The sequence below is a fragment of the Myxocyprinus asiaticus genome, chromosome 33, assembly GCF_019703515.2.
Source record: "Myxocyprinus asiaticus isolate MX2 ecotype Aquarium Trade chromosome 33, UBuf_Myxa_2, whole genome shotgun sequence".
Lineage (NCBI taxonomy): Eukaryota > Metazoa > Chordata > Actinopteri > Cypriniformes > Catostomidae > Myxocyprinus > Myxocyprinus asiaticus.
In genome coordinates, this window is record NC_059376.1 from 18,416,112 (window position 1) to 18,436,340 (window position 20,229).

The 20,229-nt window shown below is 41.4% G+C and overlaps 1 protein-coding gene across 1 annotated transcript in view; it reads right to left on the reverse strand.

Moving 5' to 3' along the window:
* Nucleotides 1-20,229, reverse strand: part of LOC127424132 (adhesion G-protein coupled receptor D1-like) — a 72,850-nt gene that overhangs the window by 10,395 nt on the left and 42,226 nt on the right. Inside the window, exons 14-18 of the mRNA XM_051669055.1 lie at nucleotides 16,381-16,454; nucleotides 5,563-5,686; nucleotides 2,746-2,849; nucleotides 1,833-1,944; nucleotides 319-472 (exon numbers count right to left, since the gene is read on the reverse strand). Of these exons, the coding sequence (XP_051525015.1) occupies nucleotides 319-472; nucleotides 1,833-1,944; nucleotides 2,746-2,849; nucleotides 5,563-5,686; nucleotides 16,381-16,454 (568 nt within the window). The remainder of the gene's footprint in view (nucleotides 1-318; nucleotides 473-1,832; nucleotides 1,945-2,745; nucleotides 2,850-5,562; nucleotides 5,687-16,380; nucleotides 16,455-20,229) is intronic.

Consider the following 20,229-nt stretch of genomic DNA (forward strand, 5'->3'; position numbering starts at 1 on the left):
ATTGTACGCAAGTGACGCTGTACCAAAATTGTTTATCGTGATCATCTTAAAAGGAAAACAAAAATGTTACCATAAACTACATAGGACCAACAAAAGGCAAAATTATTAAGTGTTTGGTTTCTAAAAGCCTCTTGAATTTTAATGGCTTAATGGTCAATAATTACCTGCACATAACACGTTGTAGTTGGCACAAGTCATGTTTACCCTTGAGTCAACACCTAATGTGTTATGTGTAATTTAAAACTGGGTCTTATTTTCTCTTTACCTTGTGTGTATATACACTTATAAGTGTATATATACAATGTTCTGAAGACCTACCCCAGCCAATGGCATAGTAGTAGAAGTGCTTGCTGCCCTCAGAGCCGAATACCTTGACCACCATACTGTAAAGATGCAGTCCTTCCACCAGCATCCATGCGAATGCACACAGGAAGAAAAAGTGCAGCAAAACCGCCAGGATCTTACATGGAAGCTGGGTGGGAGAGGACAATAACAATACAATCTGGCCCTTTGAGATCAGGACATGTGTCCAGACAAAATGGATTACACTGAAAATGTATCTATTTTGTAAATCTTTGCCAATTTTTCCCTCATCTATTTAGTAAATCTTTAAATAAAGGGCCTCATGCTAACAGATATTCTTTTTAAAACTCTGGTGCATGGTGTCCACTACAGAGGATCTTTAAAAGCCATTTTTGTATTTTTTAAAAAAATTTTCCCCTAATTTGGAATGCCCAATTCCCAGTGCACTTTTAAGTCCTCATGGTGGCGTAGTGATTCGGGTGGCGGAGAATGAATCCCAGTTGCCTCCGTGTCTGAGACTGTCAACCCACGCATCTTATCACGTGGCTCGTTGAGCGCGTTGCCACGGAGACATAGCGTGTGTGGAGGCTTCATGCCACCCACTGTGGCATCCGCGCTCAACTCACCACACGCCCCACCGAGAACGAACCACATTATAGCGACCACGAGGAGGTTACCCCATGTGACTCCACCCACCCTAGCAACCGGGCCAATTTGGTTGCTTAGGAGACCTGGCTGGAGTCACTCACCACACCCTGGGATTCGAACTAGCGAACTCCAGGGGTGATAGCCAGCGTCTTTTACCACTGAGCTACCCAGGCCCCCTTTTAAAAGCCATTTTTAACCATTCAGGGTATAATATTACACCCACACCACCATAGGTGATTACCTTTGACCCTTAATTCGATTTCACTTTTTTCTTGAAACATACTTGTGTTACGATAACACTTTACAAAAAGATTCTATTTCTTACATTAGTCAGTTCAGATGGTATCATGAGCTAATAATGATCAAAGATATTTCACAGTTTTTAATAAATTTGGTTAATGTTATTTTTTCAAAAAATTATAGATTTTTGTTTGTTCATGTTAGTGATACATTGATAAGATATTTGTAAAATCATCACTGAGCTTGTTGAGTTTATACCAGCACAACAGTGACATTACCAATAAAACGCCCACAGCGAGAGCTCAGCAAAGTCCTCAGACAGAGGAAACAAATTCTAATTAACTCAATATCAAATTAATCTCTCTGTAATGCTGAAGGATGTAAGATGATTAGTGAAGTCATCTACTCATTCCACCTTATTGGATTAACTAATGACGGTACAATAATCCTCAAACGCAACAAACACTATTAAACACATTACAACCTTAATGAGATGTTGAATTCATTTGAAAATTTAATAAACAACAAGAATGTCAACCATCTTTTAGTGTGTTATCCAACAATATTTAGTGGGCTAATCGTTTGAGCCTGTGCTTGGTCTTTTTCACTAGGCCTAAAATTTAGTTGGTACACGGACTTACCGTGCCAGGGTTGAAGCGGAAGCTGATGAGTAGAAGGATCTGAGCAACTAAGATGGCAAATGCCAAGTTGGCATGAATATGGTAACGCTGGTTACGGATGGTGCTAACAGACCTATATAGACAAGAAATCAGAAAAGCTGATGAGTTAAGTGATTATTGTCAAATAAAATGTATAATCTGACCTAAAACTTATTTTCAAGTTTTCAAATGAGCTTAAAGGAATAGTTCACCCAAAAATAAAAATTCTCTTATCATATACTCACCCTCATGCCATCCCAGATGTGTATGACTTACTTTCTTCTGCTGAAGACAAAAGGATATTTTAGAAGAATATTTCAGCTCTGTTGGTCCATATAATGCAAGTGAATGGTGACCACAACTCTGAAGCTCCAAAAAGCATATAAAGGCAGCATAAAAGTAATCCATACGATTCCAGTGGTTAAATCCATGTCTTCAGAAGCTATATAAATGTGGGTGAGAAACAGATCAATATTTACATACTTTTTACAAAAAATCTCCTCCTTTCCCAGTTGGTGGCAATATGCACAAAGAATGCGAATCACCCAAAACAAAAGAAGAATGTGAAAGTGGAGACTGATACTAAAAAAGGACTTAAATATTGATCTGTTTCTCACTCACATCTATACTGAAGATATGGATTAAACCATTGGAGTCATATGGATTACTTTTATGCTGCCTTTATGTGCTTTTGGAGCTTTTTTGGGAAATTTTGGTACCCATTTACTTGCATTGTAAGGACCTACAGAGCTGATATATTCTTTTAAAAATCTTTGTTCGTGTTCAGTAGAAGAAAGACATATACATTTGGGATGGCATAAGGTGTGTAAACTATTAAACTAAGGGTTCTTGGGTCAACTATTTTTTTAAAGTATATCCACTGTAGCATACTCACGACAGCACAGCAAAGGTCACCAGTGTAATTGCCAGGCAGAAAATGGAGATAGAGCAGCCGATGTAGCTAATGGTAGAGAGCGCCACCTGGTGGGCCTTTGAGAGCTGTGGTGGAGACAAACACAACAGTATGGCAGGGAGAAACAATTTCATTGTGGCCTAGTGTACTGCACAGCACTGAAGGGGTTTGAGGCGCTTATAAACTGTAGCTGTTCCAGCAAATAAGAAACATACTGGATACCACAGCAATAATCCTCTGATTGTGAAGTCAAAGGTCACATATGACCAGCTGAACTTGGATTGATGTTTGCATAATATTAAATTACTTCTATTGAATTTCATCATCATTTCATCCAAAACACCCTTGCCTGACCCTGTCACCGATTCCATCCATCACATTTCTAGGAATAAGACGCTGTTCTCAGAAGAGCGCTAACAGTTCAAATCCAAGGTAGAAAAGCTAACAGTTCAGAAAATCCCAATAGTCTTGCTTTAATTTCTTTTCAAGTATGACGATAATCATTTGCATGATATATACATGAAACCTGATTCTTGCTATTTTCTAATAGCTCTTAAAGGGGCCATATCACAAAATCAAAATTTATTTGATCATTGGAAGTAAAAGAGTTTATTATACTAACATTCTGTATTTGTAAAAAAACATACTGTAGAACTCAAAACTTTATTTTCAAAAAGAACAAACGGCTTGTTCTTGTACTTCTGACTTCTCTGACATCAGGCCGATTACTACATCAGCACATGACCATCCACGTTTACATGTCAATGATTGGGTGATACTTGGGTGAAACTTAGCCCAACCAGTAACAGAGAGCTTATAAGGAGAACAATGGAAAAATACTTGTGCTGTTCCTGCCTCTGTGTAGCACCTACAGCTCTGCATATCTGTATTTCCTGTTCATTATTTTAAAAAAAGGTTTCTGATAATTTCAGTCTGACCTTAACCGTTTTGCTGAAAAAAGTAGCCCATAACTGTCAATGGGTACTTTCCTAGTTTATTTTTCTTACCCCATTGATAATTTCCCCCCCTTGTTTTAAGATAAACCTCACTAAATTTGGTTAGATTTCTCTAAAAACAAGTATTTTATGTTATTCTTATAGTCTTTAATTTTACTTCTCAAGTAAATGTATCTTGCTTTAAGGATATTTAAATATTTTAACTGAAAAACAACACACACACACACACACACACACACACACGCACACGCACACGCACACGCATGCACACATGCACGTGCGCACACACAAAAAGGGTAAGAAAATAATTTTTGTAGTGTTGTGTGGCACAATTCAGCATCATTATGCAATTCAGACTTTGCAATGAAGCTGTTATCGAAAGATGGGGCATCTGCAATAACTATATATTGGACCCAGCAGCAAACCCTCAGTGTATGAGTATACATTGTTACTCGTGCAAACAAAAGAGGGCGTTTGTATCTAAATCTTAATAAGGCACAAAATTAAAACAGCCTGTTTAATTCTGTTTAATTTAATGTTGAAACTCTAAATTATGACTGTTTGATGCAAAAACCTTGATTAAAATTCACTAAGCGGACTTCAGGGAAAAGAAAATGATAAATTTTATGATATGACCCCTTTTAACCACCTATTAGGAAAGGGTGAACAGATTTTTTATACAAGAGCTCTCGGCATATATGCTGTAGAGCTGCATTGTTATGGTTCCTCTGACCCACTGCCAGTAATTGGTACCCAGTGTTGCATCTACACACTGGTCCCAAAGGCAGTTGTTTTCCACAAAAATTATATATCTGTGCTTGGGTTCAATTCTACATTAACTCTACTTCCTGCCTTGTGATTATCACAGGCCCAGAATATCGAGGAACTGCAGAGTAGTGGGGAAAGCATGATTTCTTCCAGGCTTAAAGTATTGAGGTGAGCCGCTAATTGAGGCTCCGGCAGAAGCAGACATAAGCATCAAAGCACAAGAGGAGATGATTACATGACTGAGTGAGCACAGATTTTCTCAACAAACACATGCAGATGATAGACGCAGAAGAGCCAAGCTGCACCTGGGTGCTTCGGTTTGGCTTGTGCACCCATGGAGGAGTACAGCTGTAGAAAGTGCAAACCTTAGAGCACGAATCTGCCTTTCTGTGAAACAATTCATCTCTTTTCTTCCCCAAAAGAGCACGTCCCTACTTAGCAAGTACTTCTTGTTGACAGAGTCTTTTGCCTGACTTAAATTTGCTCTTTAACTTTCTTTAAATAAATCAACAGGACAAGGGTTAACAAAATATCACACTGTGGTTCTCGTTCAGTATCTCAAAAGGCGGCTGTTATTTACAAGCTCTCCGTGACAGATGACAATCCATCCACCCATATTCAGCCCACAGTACATAACTCACACAAGCTCTGCCTTGCGGCCTCCTCCGAGACACATTCACGTACAACATCAGGGCTTCGAATGAACTAGCAACAAAATACTGCTCGCCTCCCTTGGAGAACTGTCTCAACTTGGTCCAAACTGTCTTCTCTCCTAAAGCTCTGCTGCTGATTTAGTGAGTGCCTCAGCCAATCAAAACTTCAAGCCTGACCTAAGTTGACCTAAAGTGAGGACACAACTTTGACAGACATTTTTTTTAATGGAAAATATAAAGTTTACTTTATGTATTGTTTGATATCTTACAGATCCCTACCTTTCATTTGATATTTATATTTATGAAGATCTTGTATCATTTAAATCAACTTCATGTTTTGCCAAAATAAGCAGGACTGACGGTAATTCATCAGCTACAGAGAAAAACAGGCATCAGACAGTGTGACATTGTGATTCTCTCACCTCCATAGGAACCACCTGCATAAGAATGGCGAAGTTGGTCAGATGGTTACACAAGCAGACAGAGAAGGACAGGTTTCCATCAGCTCTTACACACCCCTCATTGGACCACACACCCTCTTTGGAGCTGAAACACACAAACAGTGTACATGTTTAACTGAGCATTACACATGCTGGAGTTATTCATAGTGCGTATTGAAATATGCATTCACACCCTCGGCCAGTGTTAATGGTATTACCAGAAAGTTCATCAAATTTGATTTCAACTAAATCAAAACTAAAACAAGTTCCTATTAATCTCAATGAGAGTCACCTCCATGTCCATGATGGTTGCAGTAATTTAATGAGAAAGAGAAAAGACAAGAGATGAAGGGGTGACACTACAAATCAAACATGCTCTATTTAAATGGATTTATATTTTCCAAATGATCCTAAAAATTGGCTTCATTTATTGTCCCTACATATTTTGTACACAAGATTGCTCTTTATCAATAACAGAGCATTATGAATCCTAAAAGACTCTTCTGAATGATAAATTGGAAGAAAGACTGTGCAATTGAGAGTTATCCTTGAATACTTGGTATGAAATTGCTTAAAATTGTCACTATCATGGGTACAGTAGATGTGCTAAATTTTAATGTTACAAATGTAAAACACACACACACACACACACACACACACACACACACACAATCTTTAAAGTGAAGCATTTTTGAAAATGGTTACAGGAACACTAAGAGTGATGACAGATGGGAGAGATAATTTACAGTGAGAAAAGGGGGATGTCCTCAAAATTCATAAACAAGTTTGTAAATTAAACTTGATATTTACATTTTCTGAAGGAAATGTGAGTGGTGCTTGCCCACGCAAAACTCACCTTCACAATGCTAGGGTTTTAGAAGATATTCTAAGTGTTTTTCCGAATACATTGCGAATACTAGGGTGTTCTGGGTGGTTACTACGGCATTACTACCGTAAGCGGTTGCTAGCATGTATTGGGTGGTTACTTACTGGCAGGGTTATTATAGTTTTGGATTTTTAGTTGAGATTTTATTTCCATTTTATATTCAATTTGTCATTTCAATTTAGTTTCGTTTTTGTTAATTTTCACATTTTGTCTGTTAGTTTTAGTTTAGTTTCCTCAGTGTTTTCTAGTTTCAGTTTAGTTAGTTCTATTTCAGTTTTAGTTTCAGTATTTTATCGCTGTCAAAGCTAAAGCATTTACTGGTGTCGTTTAAAATGTCTAAAGTCAATAAATATTTTCAGGACAATCTTGTGTGACCTCTATCTACTAGCATTTTTATGCTTAATTAAGGTGGATTGTAAATGTTTCAAAGTGCATAATATAGTGTGAAGATGGGTAAAGTAGGACAGTTAAGCTTGATCCCCATTGTATCCATTTGAATTTCTTTAAATGGTTAGAAATCATTAGTAAACTAATCTTGGGGAAGAAAGCAATAAACTTTTTTAGGTTTTAAATTGAGGATTTTACAGCAGGATTAGTGGCAGAGCTCATTTCATGACCAATGGTGGGAAAAGCAATGGTAAAGAAATTTAAGGGAAATATGTTTTTGATTATAAAAAAGTAAAAGTTGACTTATTATTTGCAAAAGTTACATATGATAATTTATGATGTAAAAATCTATAAGAAAATGTAAAACAAATATTTCAAATAATTTGTAGATATTTTCTATACAATCCTTTTTCCTCTGTCCCACTTTAACAACACTGCCTGAAAAAAAAAAAATCTAGGATTTGGTCAAAAGAGATTCTCCATAGGTTCTTCTTCCCTGTATTGAGTATTTCTTAATTTTTGCTTTTGACAAAGGTAGGAAACATTTTAAGCTTTCTATAAAAGGTATAATGTCAGGTTATGCACTATTTGGATCATAATTAAAAATACAAAGAAAAGTCAAATTTCCAAAAGTGTCCCACTTTGCCCATATTCACTACTGTGTTTTGAAAACAAAATCAGAGTGGGAACGAGATGCTGCGTAATCGCATTAGGACACGTCCTGAGTGTCACGTGGTCTGATGCCCTTATTGCCAATTTATTGGCTGATGGAGCCATGTCACGGGCTCCATAAAGGCGCTCGCTTCGCACCATCGAGTCAGATTTTCTGCATGAAGGCCATGCGAACAGTAGCTGCCAACTGTCTACGCCCATGTGGCAAGCATATAGCGGTGCACAAGCGAGCTAAAGTGTCTGAATAAATAAAGAGGGAATTATGAGTTTATTCCTGTTCCAACAGAGAGAACCTGGGAAGCAGGTGTCACACCCTCATCCAGATTATAAAAATCGAACAAATGTATGCGAAGAGGACCATCCTGCCACCATACAAATGTCCTCCAAGGATGAACCTCTATCCAAAGCCCATGAGGATGCCATGCTCCTCATAGAATGAGCTCGAATACTTGAAGGCGAAGGCAAACCCCACGCTTCGTAAGCACTTGAAATTGCATCAATTAGCCAATGGTGCTTGGACACCGAAACACCCCTGTTGCATGCAACAAAGCAAACAAACAAATGCTAGTACGGTCAATATAAACTCGCAGCACCCGAACTGGGCAAAGCATATGCAATCTTTCATGCTCCTCTGACTCAAATAAGGAAATAGAAAGCTTGAAAATTAATAGTCTGTGAGCAAAATGATTTGGAAATGACCTTGGGCAAATAGCCCAAGCGAGGTCTTAACAACCTTGAACACCCTGGCGCAAAATCCATACATAAGCGATTAATCGACAGGGCATGCAAATCACCATCTCTTTTAAATGACGCCAATGCCACCAGCAGGGCTGTTTTAAGAGTCAGAAACTTATCAGTGACTGTTGCCAAAGGCTCAAACGGCGCACCCGAGAGCGCCTCTAAAACAACAGATAAATCCAATAAAAGGAACGCAGATGGGACGAAAATGTCTAAGCCTGCGTATGCTGTGCATAAAACAAGAGACAAGAGAATGTCTACCAACAGAGACTCCATTGATAAGTGCTTGCTCAGCCGCTATAGTGGCAACATAGACTTTAAGCATTGCTGGGGCAATCCCGGCCCCCAAATTCTCCAGCAAAAAAATCCAGCACTATACCGACAGGGCAATGAATTGGATCTTCCCCTTGCGCTCTACACACAAAGAAGTAAAAATAAGCCAGTTGAACAAATAAAGCTTCCTAGTTGATGGAGCTCTAGCATTCAGAATGGTATCAAACACAGCGGGGGATAACCCATCATTCAAAAGTGCACCCCGTTGAGGGGCCATACCCGTAACTTCCACAGGTCTGGCCGGGGTTGCCAAATGCTGCCCCGAACCTGAGACAACATGTCTGTTCTGACTGGAATCTTCCAAGGCACTTCCTCCAGTAGACAGACCAGAGTCGAAAACCATACTTGCGATGGCCAAAACGGCGCCACTAACAGAAACCGAACCCGATCCTCCCGAACTCCCTGCAGAACTGCGTGCAGCAGACTGATCAATGGAAACATGTAAAGATGCGTTGTCGGCCACTGATGTGCCAACGCATCGATGCCCAGCGGTGCCGGGGGCGAGAGGGAAAACCAGAGGGGACATCTCGCTCGAAGTGAACAGATCCACTTCTGCTCTGCCAAACCTTCTCCAGATTTGTTCCATAATCCAGATATGTTCCTCTGGACTCAAGATGGCGCCGAGTATGGCTGCTGCGTTGCGAGCTCCGACACAACTTAGCAATGGTTTGTTTGTTTTGTTTACAATTCTTATGTTTCTTGTCTTGGATGTTGCCTGCCTTATTGTCTACGACAGACAAACACTTTTGGACATTGGCTCAGCGATCTCACACCGTAAACCGGACTTCACATTCCTCAATGCCGACCCGCTGTTTACAAACACGCAAGCGGAGCCCTTTGTCTGGGCAGCACGGCCGCGGAAACGCAGGAGGAAAAGGGGAAACAGAGCCGGCGTTCTCATCAGAGTAAGACGCCGCGCAAATCGACCCCCGCTACCCACTATTCTACTGGCAAATGTTCAGTCTCTGGATAACAAGCTCTGCGAGCTGAAAGCGTGGATCTCTTTCCAACGAGAGACGAGGGACTGCTGCGTTATCTGCCTTACGGAAACTTGGATGTCTGCGGAGATTCCAGACTCAGCCATTGAACCCGCGGGGTTCTCCATGCTCCGAGCGGACAGAGCGAAAGACCTCTCAGGTAAAACTAGAGGAGGTGGTGTATGTTTTATGATCAACAAATCCTGGTGCGATCAGAGGAACATACATTCTATCAAGTCTTTCTGTTCTCCTGATCTGGAATTTCTTATGCTTCTGTGTCGACCATTCTGGCTACCGAGGGAATTCACAGCGGTCATTATCACTGCTGTGTACATCCCCCCACAAGCCGACACAGACCGGGCACTCAAGGAACTGTATGGGAGCATAAGTGAGCAGGAAACCGCGCACCCTGAGGCCGCGTTCATTGTGACCGGGGACTTTAATAAAGCCAGTTTAAAATCAGTCGCACCAAAATATCACCAGCACATTAGTTTCAACACACGAGGGGACCGGGTTTTGGACCATTGCTACTCTCCGTTCCGGGATGGCTACAAATCCCTCCCCCGCCCACCATTTGGAAAATCGGACCACTCTTCCATTCTGCTTCTGCCCGCTTACAGGCAGAAACTGAAACAGGAAGCACCCACCCTCAGAACGATCCAGTGCTGGTCGGACCAATCAGACTCTACGCTACAAGACTGTTTTGATCGCACGGACTGGGAGATGTTCCGGTCCGCCTCTGATGACGACATCGAGCTTTACGCTGATAGCGTAATGTGCTTCATCAGAACGTGTGTAGAGGAAGTGATTCCGACCAGAACTGTGCGAATCTATCCGAATCAGAAGCCGTGGATCAACAGCGATGTTCGCGCAGCACTTAATGTGCGGACCTCCGCTTTTAATTCCGGGAACGCGGAGGAGCATAAACAAGCCAGTTATGCCCTCCGAAAAACTATCAAAACAGCAAAACGCCAGTACAGGAGTAAGATTGAAGGACAGTTTAACACCACCAACTCTAGAAGCATGTGGCAGGGAATTAACATCATCACGGACTTTAAAGGGAATAAAAACTCCGCCATGAACACCGCTGCCTCTCTCCCAGATGAGCTAAATACTTTTTATGCTCGTTTCGAGGGAAATAACACCACCCTCGCGGAGAGAGCTCTCACGGCCGAAGCTACAGAGGTTAGTTCACTCTCCGTCTCTGTAGCGGATGTAACCCGATCATTCCGACGGGTGAATATCCGCAAAGCCGCGGGTCCAGACGGCATTCCGGGCCGCGTCATCAGAGCGTGCGCGAACCAGCTGGCTGGTGTTTTTACGGACATTTTCAACCTCTCCCTCTCTTTGTCTGTAGTCCCCACATGCTTTAAAACATCCACCATTGTGCCTGTTCCAAAACAATCGAAAATAACTTGTTTAAATGACGTCCTGTTGCTCTGACCCCCATCATCAGCAAATGTTTTGAGAGACTAATCAGAGATTACATCTGCTCTGTATTACCACTCAATCTTGACCCGCTGCAGTTTGCTTACCGTAACAACCGCTCCACTGATGATGCCATTGCATCTACAATACACACTGCTCTCTCCCACCTGGAAAAAAAGAACACTTATGTGAGAATGCTGTTTGTAGACTACAGCTCAGCATTCAACACCATAGTGCCCTCCAAGCTAGATGAGAAACTCCGGGCTCTGGGCTTAAACAGCTCGCTGTGCAGCTGGATCCTGGACTTCCTGTCAAGCAGACGCCAGGTGGTTAGAATAGGCAGCAACATCTCCTCATCACTGACCCTCAACACTGGAGCCCCGCAGGGCTGTGTTCTCAGCCCACTACTGTATTCCCTGTACACACATGACTGTGTGGCAACACATAACTCCAATGCCATCATTAAGTTTGCTGATGACACGACGGTGGTAGGTCTGATCACTGACAATGATGAAACAGCCTACAGAGAGGAGGTGCACACTCTGACACACTGGTGTCAGGAGCACAACCTCTCCCTCAACGTCAGTAAGACAAAGGAGCTTGTGGTGGACTTCAGGAGAAAAGACAGAGAACACAGTCCAATCACCATCAATGGAGCACCAGTGGAGAGAGTCAGCAGCTTCAAGTTCCTGGGTGTCCACATCACTGAGGAACTCACATGGTCCGTCCACACTGAAGTCGTTGTGAAGAAGGCTCATCAGCGCCTTTTCTTCCTGAGACGGCTGAGGAAGTTTGGAATGAACCGCCACATCCTCACACGGTTCTACACCTGCACTGTGGAGAGCATCCTGACTGGCTGCATCTCCGCCTGGTACGGCAATAGCACTGCCCACAACCGCAAAGCACTGCAAAGGGTGGTGCGAACTGCCAAACACATCATCGGAGGTGAGCTTCCCTCCCTCCAGGAAATATATACAAGGCGGTGTGTGAAAAAAGCTCGGAGGATCATCAGAGACTCCAGCCACCCGAGCCATGGGCTGTTCTCACTGCTACCATCAGGTAGGCGGTATCGCAGCATCAGGACACGCACCAGCCGACTCCATGATAGCTTCTTCCCCCAAGCAATCAGACTTCTGAACTCTTGATCTCCCACGATCAAAATACATCATCCCTGCACTTTATTACTCTTTTATCTCACACCGGACTGTCATAAATTATATTACTGTCATTATATTATGTCTCTCTTAACAACTGACTATCAACCGACAGCCTGAATGTCAATACAGTACAATACTGTACATTCTATATATATACTTTTTTTCATATATATTTTAATTTTTATTGAATAATGTGTATCTATATAGTATCTATATAGTAAAAAACAAAAAAAAAAAACAAAAAACAAAAACAGCATATTGTATACTGTGCAATGTATGTTATTATTGTATATTGTTGAGTGTAATTGTGTATAACAGATGTTTAAATTGTGTTGTGTTAATTTGATGTTTTAAGTTGTGTAATTATGTATAACAGATGTTTAAATTGTGCTGTGTTAATTTGATGTTTTAAGTCGAGTTTAATTATGTATAACAGATGTTTAAATTGTGTTGTGTTAATTTGATGTTTATTGTAGATTGGCGTATGTCTCATCACTGTCACGACTGCTATGTTGATCGGAACTGCACCCAAGAATTTCACACACCATTGCACTTGTGTATATGGCTGTGTGACAATAAAGTGATTTGATTTGATTTTGATTAATCTGAGGATGTAATGTCCACTCTCCAGGCATCAAACCCTGTCTGGACAGGAGATCCTCCCCAAATTCAACTGGCCCGGAACATGCACGGCTCGTAGAGACAGCACATTGTCCCGTGCCCATAGAAGAATGCGACATGCCTGCCTCAGCATAGCATGAGAACACACTCCTCCCTGGCGATTAATGTAGACACCACCGTCCTGTTGTCCGACTGGATAAGATCATGACTGCCCTGAATCTCAGGGAGGAAAAAAATGTAACGATCAGAAGCACCGTGAACATCTCCAGACAGTTTATGTTCCAATATTGACGCTGGCCCGTCCAAACCCCGCATGCTGGACGACCCTTGTTACAGCGCCCCAACACGTGGAGGTGGTGTCTGTCGTTATAACTTTGTGGCGACACACCTGTCCCAACGGAATGCCCGACATCAGAAGGTGGGTCCATTTCCATGGTGACAGAGTTCGATAGCACTCACGTGTCACTTTGAAGAGATGGAATGCATGTGTCAGTGGTTGAAGTCCCTTTGTGGAGTTCAAGCAGCACCTGAAAAGGTCTCGCATGCATCATGCCCAGGGGAATGACAGCGGAAGCCGTGATCATGAGCCCCAAGAGCCTGTGAAATGTTCTCGCAGGGAGAACGCGTCCCACTCTGAACATCGCTAGACACCGGCGGAATAACAGAACGCGAACTGGAGACAGATGCGTCTGCATCGCCCGGGAATCTAGCTCCACCCCTAGAAATAGAGTCTGTTGCCTTGGCAACAAGACACTCTTGCCTAGGATTACACACAGCCCTAGATTGCTCAAATGGCTGAGAATGACATCTCAATGTTGGGCAGCCAAAGTCTCCAAGTGGGCTAGCACCAACTAATCATTGAGATAATTCAAAACGCGGATGCCCTGAAGCCTCAAGTGCGTCAAAGCTGCATCCAGTATTTTGTGAAAGTGCATGGTGCCAGTGCAAGTCCAAACGGAGGGACGCAAAATTGATACGCTTTGCCTCCAAAAGCGAATCTGACAAAGCACCTGTGCTTCGGCACAATCTGAATATGGAAATAAGCGTCCTTCAAATCTGTTGTCAAAAAACAGTCCCCCAGCTGCACTTGTGACATTATTTGCTTCTATCTGCATTCCGAATTGACATTTCATTACTTTGGAATTCAAACGTCTCAAATCCAGAACGGGACGCAAGCCGCCATCTTTTTTTGGGACCAGAAAATGACAGCTGTAAAAGCCGCACTCTCTCTATGAGGGGGAAATCTCCTCTGTTGCCTCTGGAAGCCTTTGCTCCTCTAATACTGTGGCTGGTTGAAGGGAATTTGATAATATTTTTGCCTTTATTGTATTTAGGCATAAATGATGAGCGACCTGAATGTATCTACAGCAGGGACGCTGACAGAAAAAAACATTTTCCCTGGTATTTGAAAGGGGAAAAGTTTATGAACATTGGAGAAAATAATTATTTCAGAAAACTGGTTCACCACAACGGCCCGGCATTCTTTATGAGGGGACAATGTATGATGCTTATGTTCACTGTATGTTTTGTGTACACTTGTGCTCGATGAACATCGAATTCTGAAATACATATCCTGAAACACTTGGTCATGGAGACAGAGACCGAATTCGATCAGGCAGTTATAAAAAGCAGTCACTCTGAATGTATTTACAGCAGAGGATGCCAGATAAACCATCTACCCTAGCATAGAACATTCACTGAATAGGGGCTCATCCATCGTTACACAGCAAGCCTGACAGGCTCGTGTGTAGACCTATTTTTATCGTACACCGAGTTATATTACGTGTCTCCCGAGGCAAAACTCAAGCTAAAAATATTCAATGCTCGTTTGCCAGCATAAATTAAGGGGGAGACTGAGCTAAATTGGTGTACTGAAAAAACGGGTTAGAACTAAACCGGTCCCAATATATAATGGGGGAACAACGCGCAACACCCAGAAACACCCTCGGCATCACCTTGACCAACTCGTTCCCCAGTGCGAGCCGTAAGCAGTACATGTCTCTTGTCTCGTCAGATGCCCACGTGGTCCACAAATGGGCGAAAGACAAAAAAACTAGTTAAAATATCTTGCATCTATTGATAGCATCCCGAAAGAATAATGGCACCAACGAAACACACGCACATTGGTTCACCATCACTCTTTTGGGGAATATTCTCTTATTCCAGCCCCCTCATTCTGCAGCCGGGCTCATGCATAATCCCCTCCACCGTGAGCAGTTTGCTTCGAATGGGGAGGGGAGAGAGAGAAAGGCCAAGGCTGTTCCTCCTTTGCCTTATTCATGTGCATTCTCCCAGAACGACACACAAAAAGACAATAGGGACAAAGGGGCAAATTTGTTTCCTTACCTTCAAACGACGGATTCTCTCATACAGCATTTTTGCGACAGCTCAAGACGCGCATGGTAACTCTTTCGCACGCTTGTTCATCAGAAAATGGCCACGAGCTAGGCCTCAAAGCATGCCCGACAAAACTCGTGCTTTTGCTCAAGGGGAAGGTGACAAACACGAGGAAGAATCCGATGTCCGTTCACACTCCAATCTTCTCAGACACAAAGCCGAAATCGCAAACTGCCCCCCCACACGGAGCTCCAACCTGGAGGCCGTGGAACTAGAACAAGTGGGGATAACGCATCGTGGTGAGAAATCGCGAGCCTCGAACAGCGCCGTGGTCCCTGTCGGACCCTCGTAATATTTGGAAAAAAATACCTTAAAATTGTTCTGAAATTACACTTTACAAAACGAGGCGAGTCGTTTCTTAAATTCCATCCTGTGTTGCCACTCAAAAGGGAGAATAATAATGTTCCTCTCTTCGACGTGAGTCGTAGGTACAACACAGGTCGTACAAAGAACAGAAAATCTGACTCGACAGCGCGAAGCGAGCGCCTTTATGGAGCCCATGACGTAGCTCCCTAGGGGCATTGCTTAAGTGCCATCAGCCAATAAATTTGCATGACTGTATAAGGGCTTCAGACCACGTGACACTCAGGGCGTGTCACAATATGATTACACAGCTCGAGTTCCTAAGGGAAAGGGATCTAAAATTAATTCAAGATCATTTTTATATTAGTTAAAGAAAATGTTTTTTTTTAGTTCTCATTTTAGTTTTCGTTAACGATAATAACACTGCTTACTGGAACAAGTCAAAAGTGCCCTACCCTACCCCAAGTCTCTATGATATTCTAGTTCCAAGATTTGGCTCAGAAGTCGGGACCCTCCTTAAATGTAGGTCTATTCAGCCTTTTTATCAAAAGTCCCATAACTTAGAAAAGTAACAGCACATATCTCGTCAAAACGTCTCACGATTTGAGGTATCATACATGTTCATAGCACAAACTGTATGGGAAGAGTTTCATTCAGAAATGTAATAATTTGGATTAGTGGTTTGTTCAAATCTCTCACCCTAGGAATGCAATAGTAATAGTCATGCTTGCTTTAGCAAGCACAACTAATAATATTTATTAAGCTCTACAACTATTAGAGCTAAGGTCCTAACTCTAAACAAATCCAAAAAGACATGCTGTAATATATAAGAACCGTTCCCTTGCTTGATGCTAATTGAGAAAATGAGAGAAATGCTTTAAGCAGAAATAATACAACCCACCTGTAGTCCAGGAAAGCGCAGTAGAGGAACACTTTGTTACTTTGGTTTAGGGCCTGACGCTGCTGCTCTTTACTCTGAAAGACAGGGAACCATTTATGTAAATATGAATAAACCATCACAGCTGTCAAGTCGTAACACAGTAGAGTCATTCTCTGTCTCATTCTGTCTAAAAGGTTAACTCAATCACACCAGAGGTGAATTAGCCAAGTATTGCAGAATCAATGGTAATCCATGTTCAGGCAGCTGGGAGGATGCAGTGTTACACAACTGTGTTGTCATTTCTTAGGAGAGTTTGGAAGGCAACATTGCTAAATATATCAATGGGCGACACTACAAAACACATTCAAACACACATAAGTGTAAAGTTCATTCAAACAACTGCAGAACCATATGCTCAGAAATAAAATCTTGTTTTGACATACTGTAGGCTATAGTGATTTCTGTATCCAACTTGGCCAAATGTCATCCAAGATTCCCAACAATTAATCAGAATGGTTGGCAGCTCTTCTCAATATTCAGACTCACAGAACATCCATGACTGAATGGTGAACACAGCTAATTAGCAAGATGGAGCAAGATCAGACTTATATTCCATACAGGAGTTAGGTGGATAAGGGATATTCACGAAAGTTAACTTGGGAGGTCTAGGAAACTTCGCCTAGCACACCAGCCAGTCAAGCTGGAAATAATTCAAGAGAGAAATTTTTTTTAGGAGAATCGGAAGTACCTAACAATGCTAAACCTTCAATATGGTCTGACTGGATATGGCATGTTGGCTGTTGAAAGGTCTATATTTGACAGCAGAAAGAAAATAGGGAAGTTAATAAAGAGGTTATTATTAGTCCGGGTATCTGGGACAATGAGTCAAACGGTAACTGTTGTTTTTTATTACTGATGGGGCTATTGAAAATCACAACAAATTATTTGGTTGGAATAAACACAGTTTGCGTCATTTTCCATATCTTCCTTGCCCGTACATGGCTCTGAAGTGAAGTTGACCAAGATTGTTTATTAAAAAAAGTTTAACTAAAAAAAATGCCAGTTTAAATGAAAGAAGGACAGCTTTTGTTGTGCTGTTGCAGCTCCGTTGCCTGAAGGATACAGAGCACACTATAAACATTTAAAGGCAAAGAGTGGCTGTGAGTGAATGCAGGGGTACTGGGAGACATAACGTGTGTGAAATGGATAAAGAGAATGAGAAGCAGGGGTATATTTCAGTGTGAGGGAATGAATTACCGATATATGGTCAGAGATTGGAGCCTTTGAGGAAATGTTTGTGTTTGTGTGTGTGTGTTTGTGGTAATTACAGCAATTGTTGCGTTTTTTCCCTTGTGTAATAAAAACACAACTGTATTTAGCAAGTTTTAAGACAACAGCACGGAAATGCATGCATTCACAAAACTCTCTATGTTATGCATATGTATACAGAATCATTTGCATAATTGGAAGAAATGGCGTAAAAGAAAGTCTGTGAGGTTCCAAGTGGAAAATATGAGGACGAAATACGAGGCCTCACATTAAAGTGTTTGAGTGATGATAAGACTGTATTAGTGACATGACTGCTCTTTAATCATTGTGGAAAGCATTAAACCAGATTTTTACAATTCTGAAAAAAATGTAAGTGGAACCTGCCAGTGCAAACATCACCACCATGATGCTAGGACGTTTGCCAGGGCATTGATATGCGGCTGCTAAGGTGTTCTGAGCTGTTGTTAGTGTGTTGCTTTGTGGTTTCTATGGTGTTTTGGGTAGTTACTAAGGCTTTCATAGGTAATTGCAAGGGTTTTTGTGGGTGGTTACTTACTGGTCAACCCCCACGTCTCAATAATATTCTGGTCCCTCCATATAGTTTGGGTCACTCCTTCAGTTAAATTTTAAGGGATTTATTACGTTTCATTGTCTGCCAGGTGAATATTTATACATCTGACTGCTTAAGAATGTACACCTCACCAAAAAGCCCCATAATTTGTGGTATTATTCATTTCTGTAGCACAAATGGTGCATAACAAGTTATGTACTGCACTTTAATAGCAAGCCCCACTAAAACCTTAAAGTTGTGTAGTGTAATCCAGCCTTTAACTCAGATTTCAGCCCAGATTTGCAGTTGGGTCCAGTCGGTGCTCGTTGGTGCTAGTTGGCACAATTCTGTAGATTATGGGCCAGTCGTAGTTGACAGATTTCACCGAACATGAAACATTATATGATGGGTGCACACAATTACCGAATATGATTCCATGTAGTTGGAAGATATCAAGCATGTTTGATACTTCTGAGCCAACAATCCACGACTGCAGAGGAAATCTTGTTGTGTATGATGCTGTACAACTTTGAAGTCATATGGTGAGCAGCCAATGGAAATTGAGCGCACAGTGTGATGAAGCTCAAGAAATGGAGATGGCAAACAAGCACTCAAGTGAAGTTTAACTTTTTTAAAAAAAATGTTCTGGGTTCAATACAAGTTAAGCTCAATCGTCAATCACCAGTCCGTAAACGTTAAAATACTCACTGTTTCAAAAGTATAGCCACAAGACATAAACAATATATGTGTTAATAGTATTTTAGTGTGATAAAATCATTTACTAACCTTTTCTGTGAAAAGTTATATTCAATTTAACAACTTCGTTGACAACGTAACGCCGTAAACCATAAAACCCTAAAACGACAGTTAAAGTGCAGATTTGAACAATTTTGCATGTTATTTTTTCCTCCATTAATGTCTCTCTTACACTGCTACCATTTTTTCCTCTTTTCCCTCTTTTCTTTCCTTTCTCTGCCTCATAGTTCCTCTCTTTAACAGCAGTAGGTGACTAAGAGGAGGTTTATTTTTCACAGGAGACCAACAAAAAGCAGGGAAAGACTGATCCATACTAAAAGGGTTAAGACAGATACACATCTCCAGAGAGGAGAGGGTACGGGTATAGTACACTCCTTTACTTTTCTCACTTTCATTCACTTAAAAAGGACAGTTCACCCAGAAAGGAAAATTCTGTTGTTAATCACTCATTCTAATGTGTCTGCAAACCTGTATGGCTTTCTTTCTTCCATGGAAAACAAAAGGAGATGTTAAGCAGAAACAGGGCTCCAGACGGTGACTAAATCGTCGCATTTTGTGACCGCTTTTCCCACCAGTGTGACTTAATTTTTTTTATAGATTACACTGGTGGGACTACAGAGTTGGTCTCTGAACTCTCCTTCTCTTGCTCCGTTTATGCGCTGCCATTTTCTGTTAAGCAAATGGCAAATGTGTCAAAAGCGGTACGAAATAGCTCTATCCGCTACTTGGATCAATGGACAGAGCAGCATGAGCAGGTGCGTTTACTCGCGGATCCGGTCTCAAGTTCTCAACCGTGCAGCGCAAATCACTACAGCACTGCGAGAACCAGTGAGAAGCATGGAGGGAGTTGTGGAAACCATTTGAATTCATCACAGAATTCTCTGGTGCAAATCTCTATGAAAACCCTTGGTGAGTAAACTAGCTTAAAACCACATTAAACAGTCCAATATTCAAAAAAGCACAAACGCTGAGAAAACACAGTGACATGCACAGACATAAATCAGCAGAATTTTTACACACCACCTTTTAAATTTTTTTTTTACCTTGAATAGTAACACTGACGGTATTAACTAGTATTTTAGGCAAAAATATATTCATAATAAATATTATATTACTACTGTAGCTCTATTACATTTATAATAGGCTGCATTAGGGTAGTGAGGGAATATAATTTATTGTTGTTACAACTATAGCAGTTTATAAACGTAAATATTCTATATTTATAGGTTTTAAAAGTGTTAAGTGTACTGTTTTTCATTACAAAAATGCCATAGTTTGTTGTTCAGCATGTTACA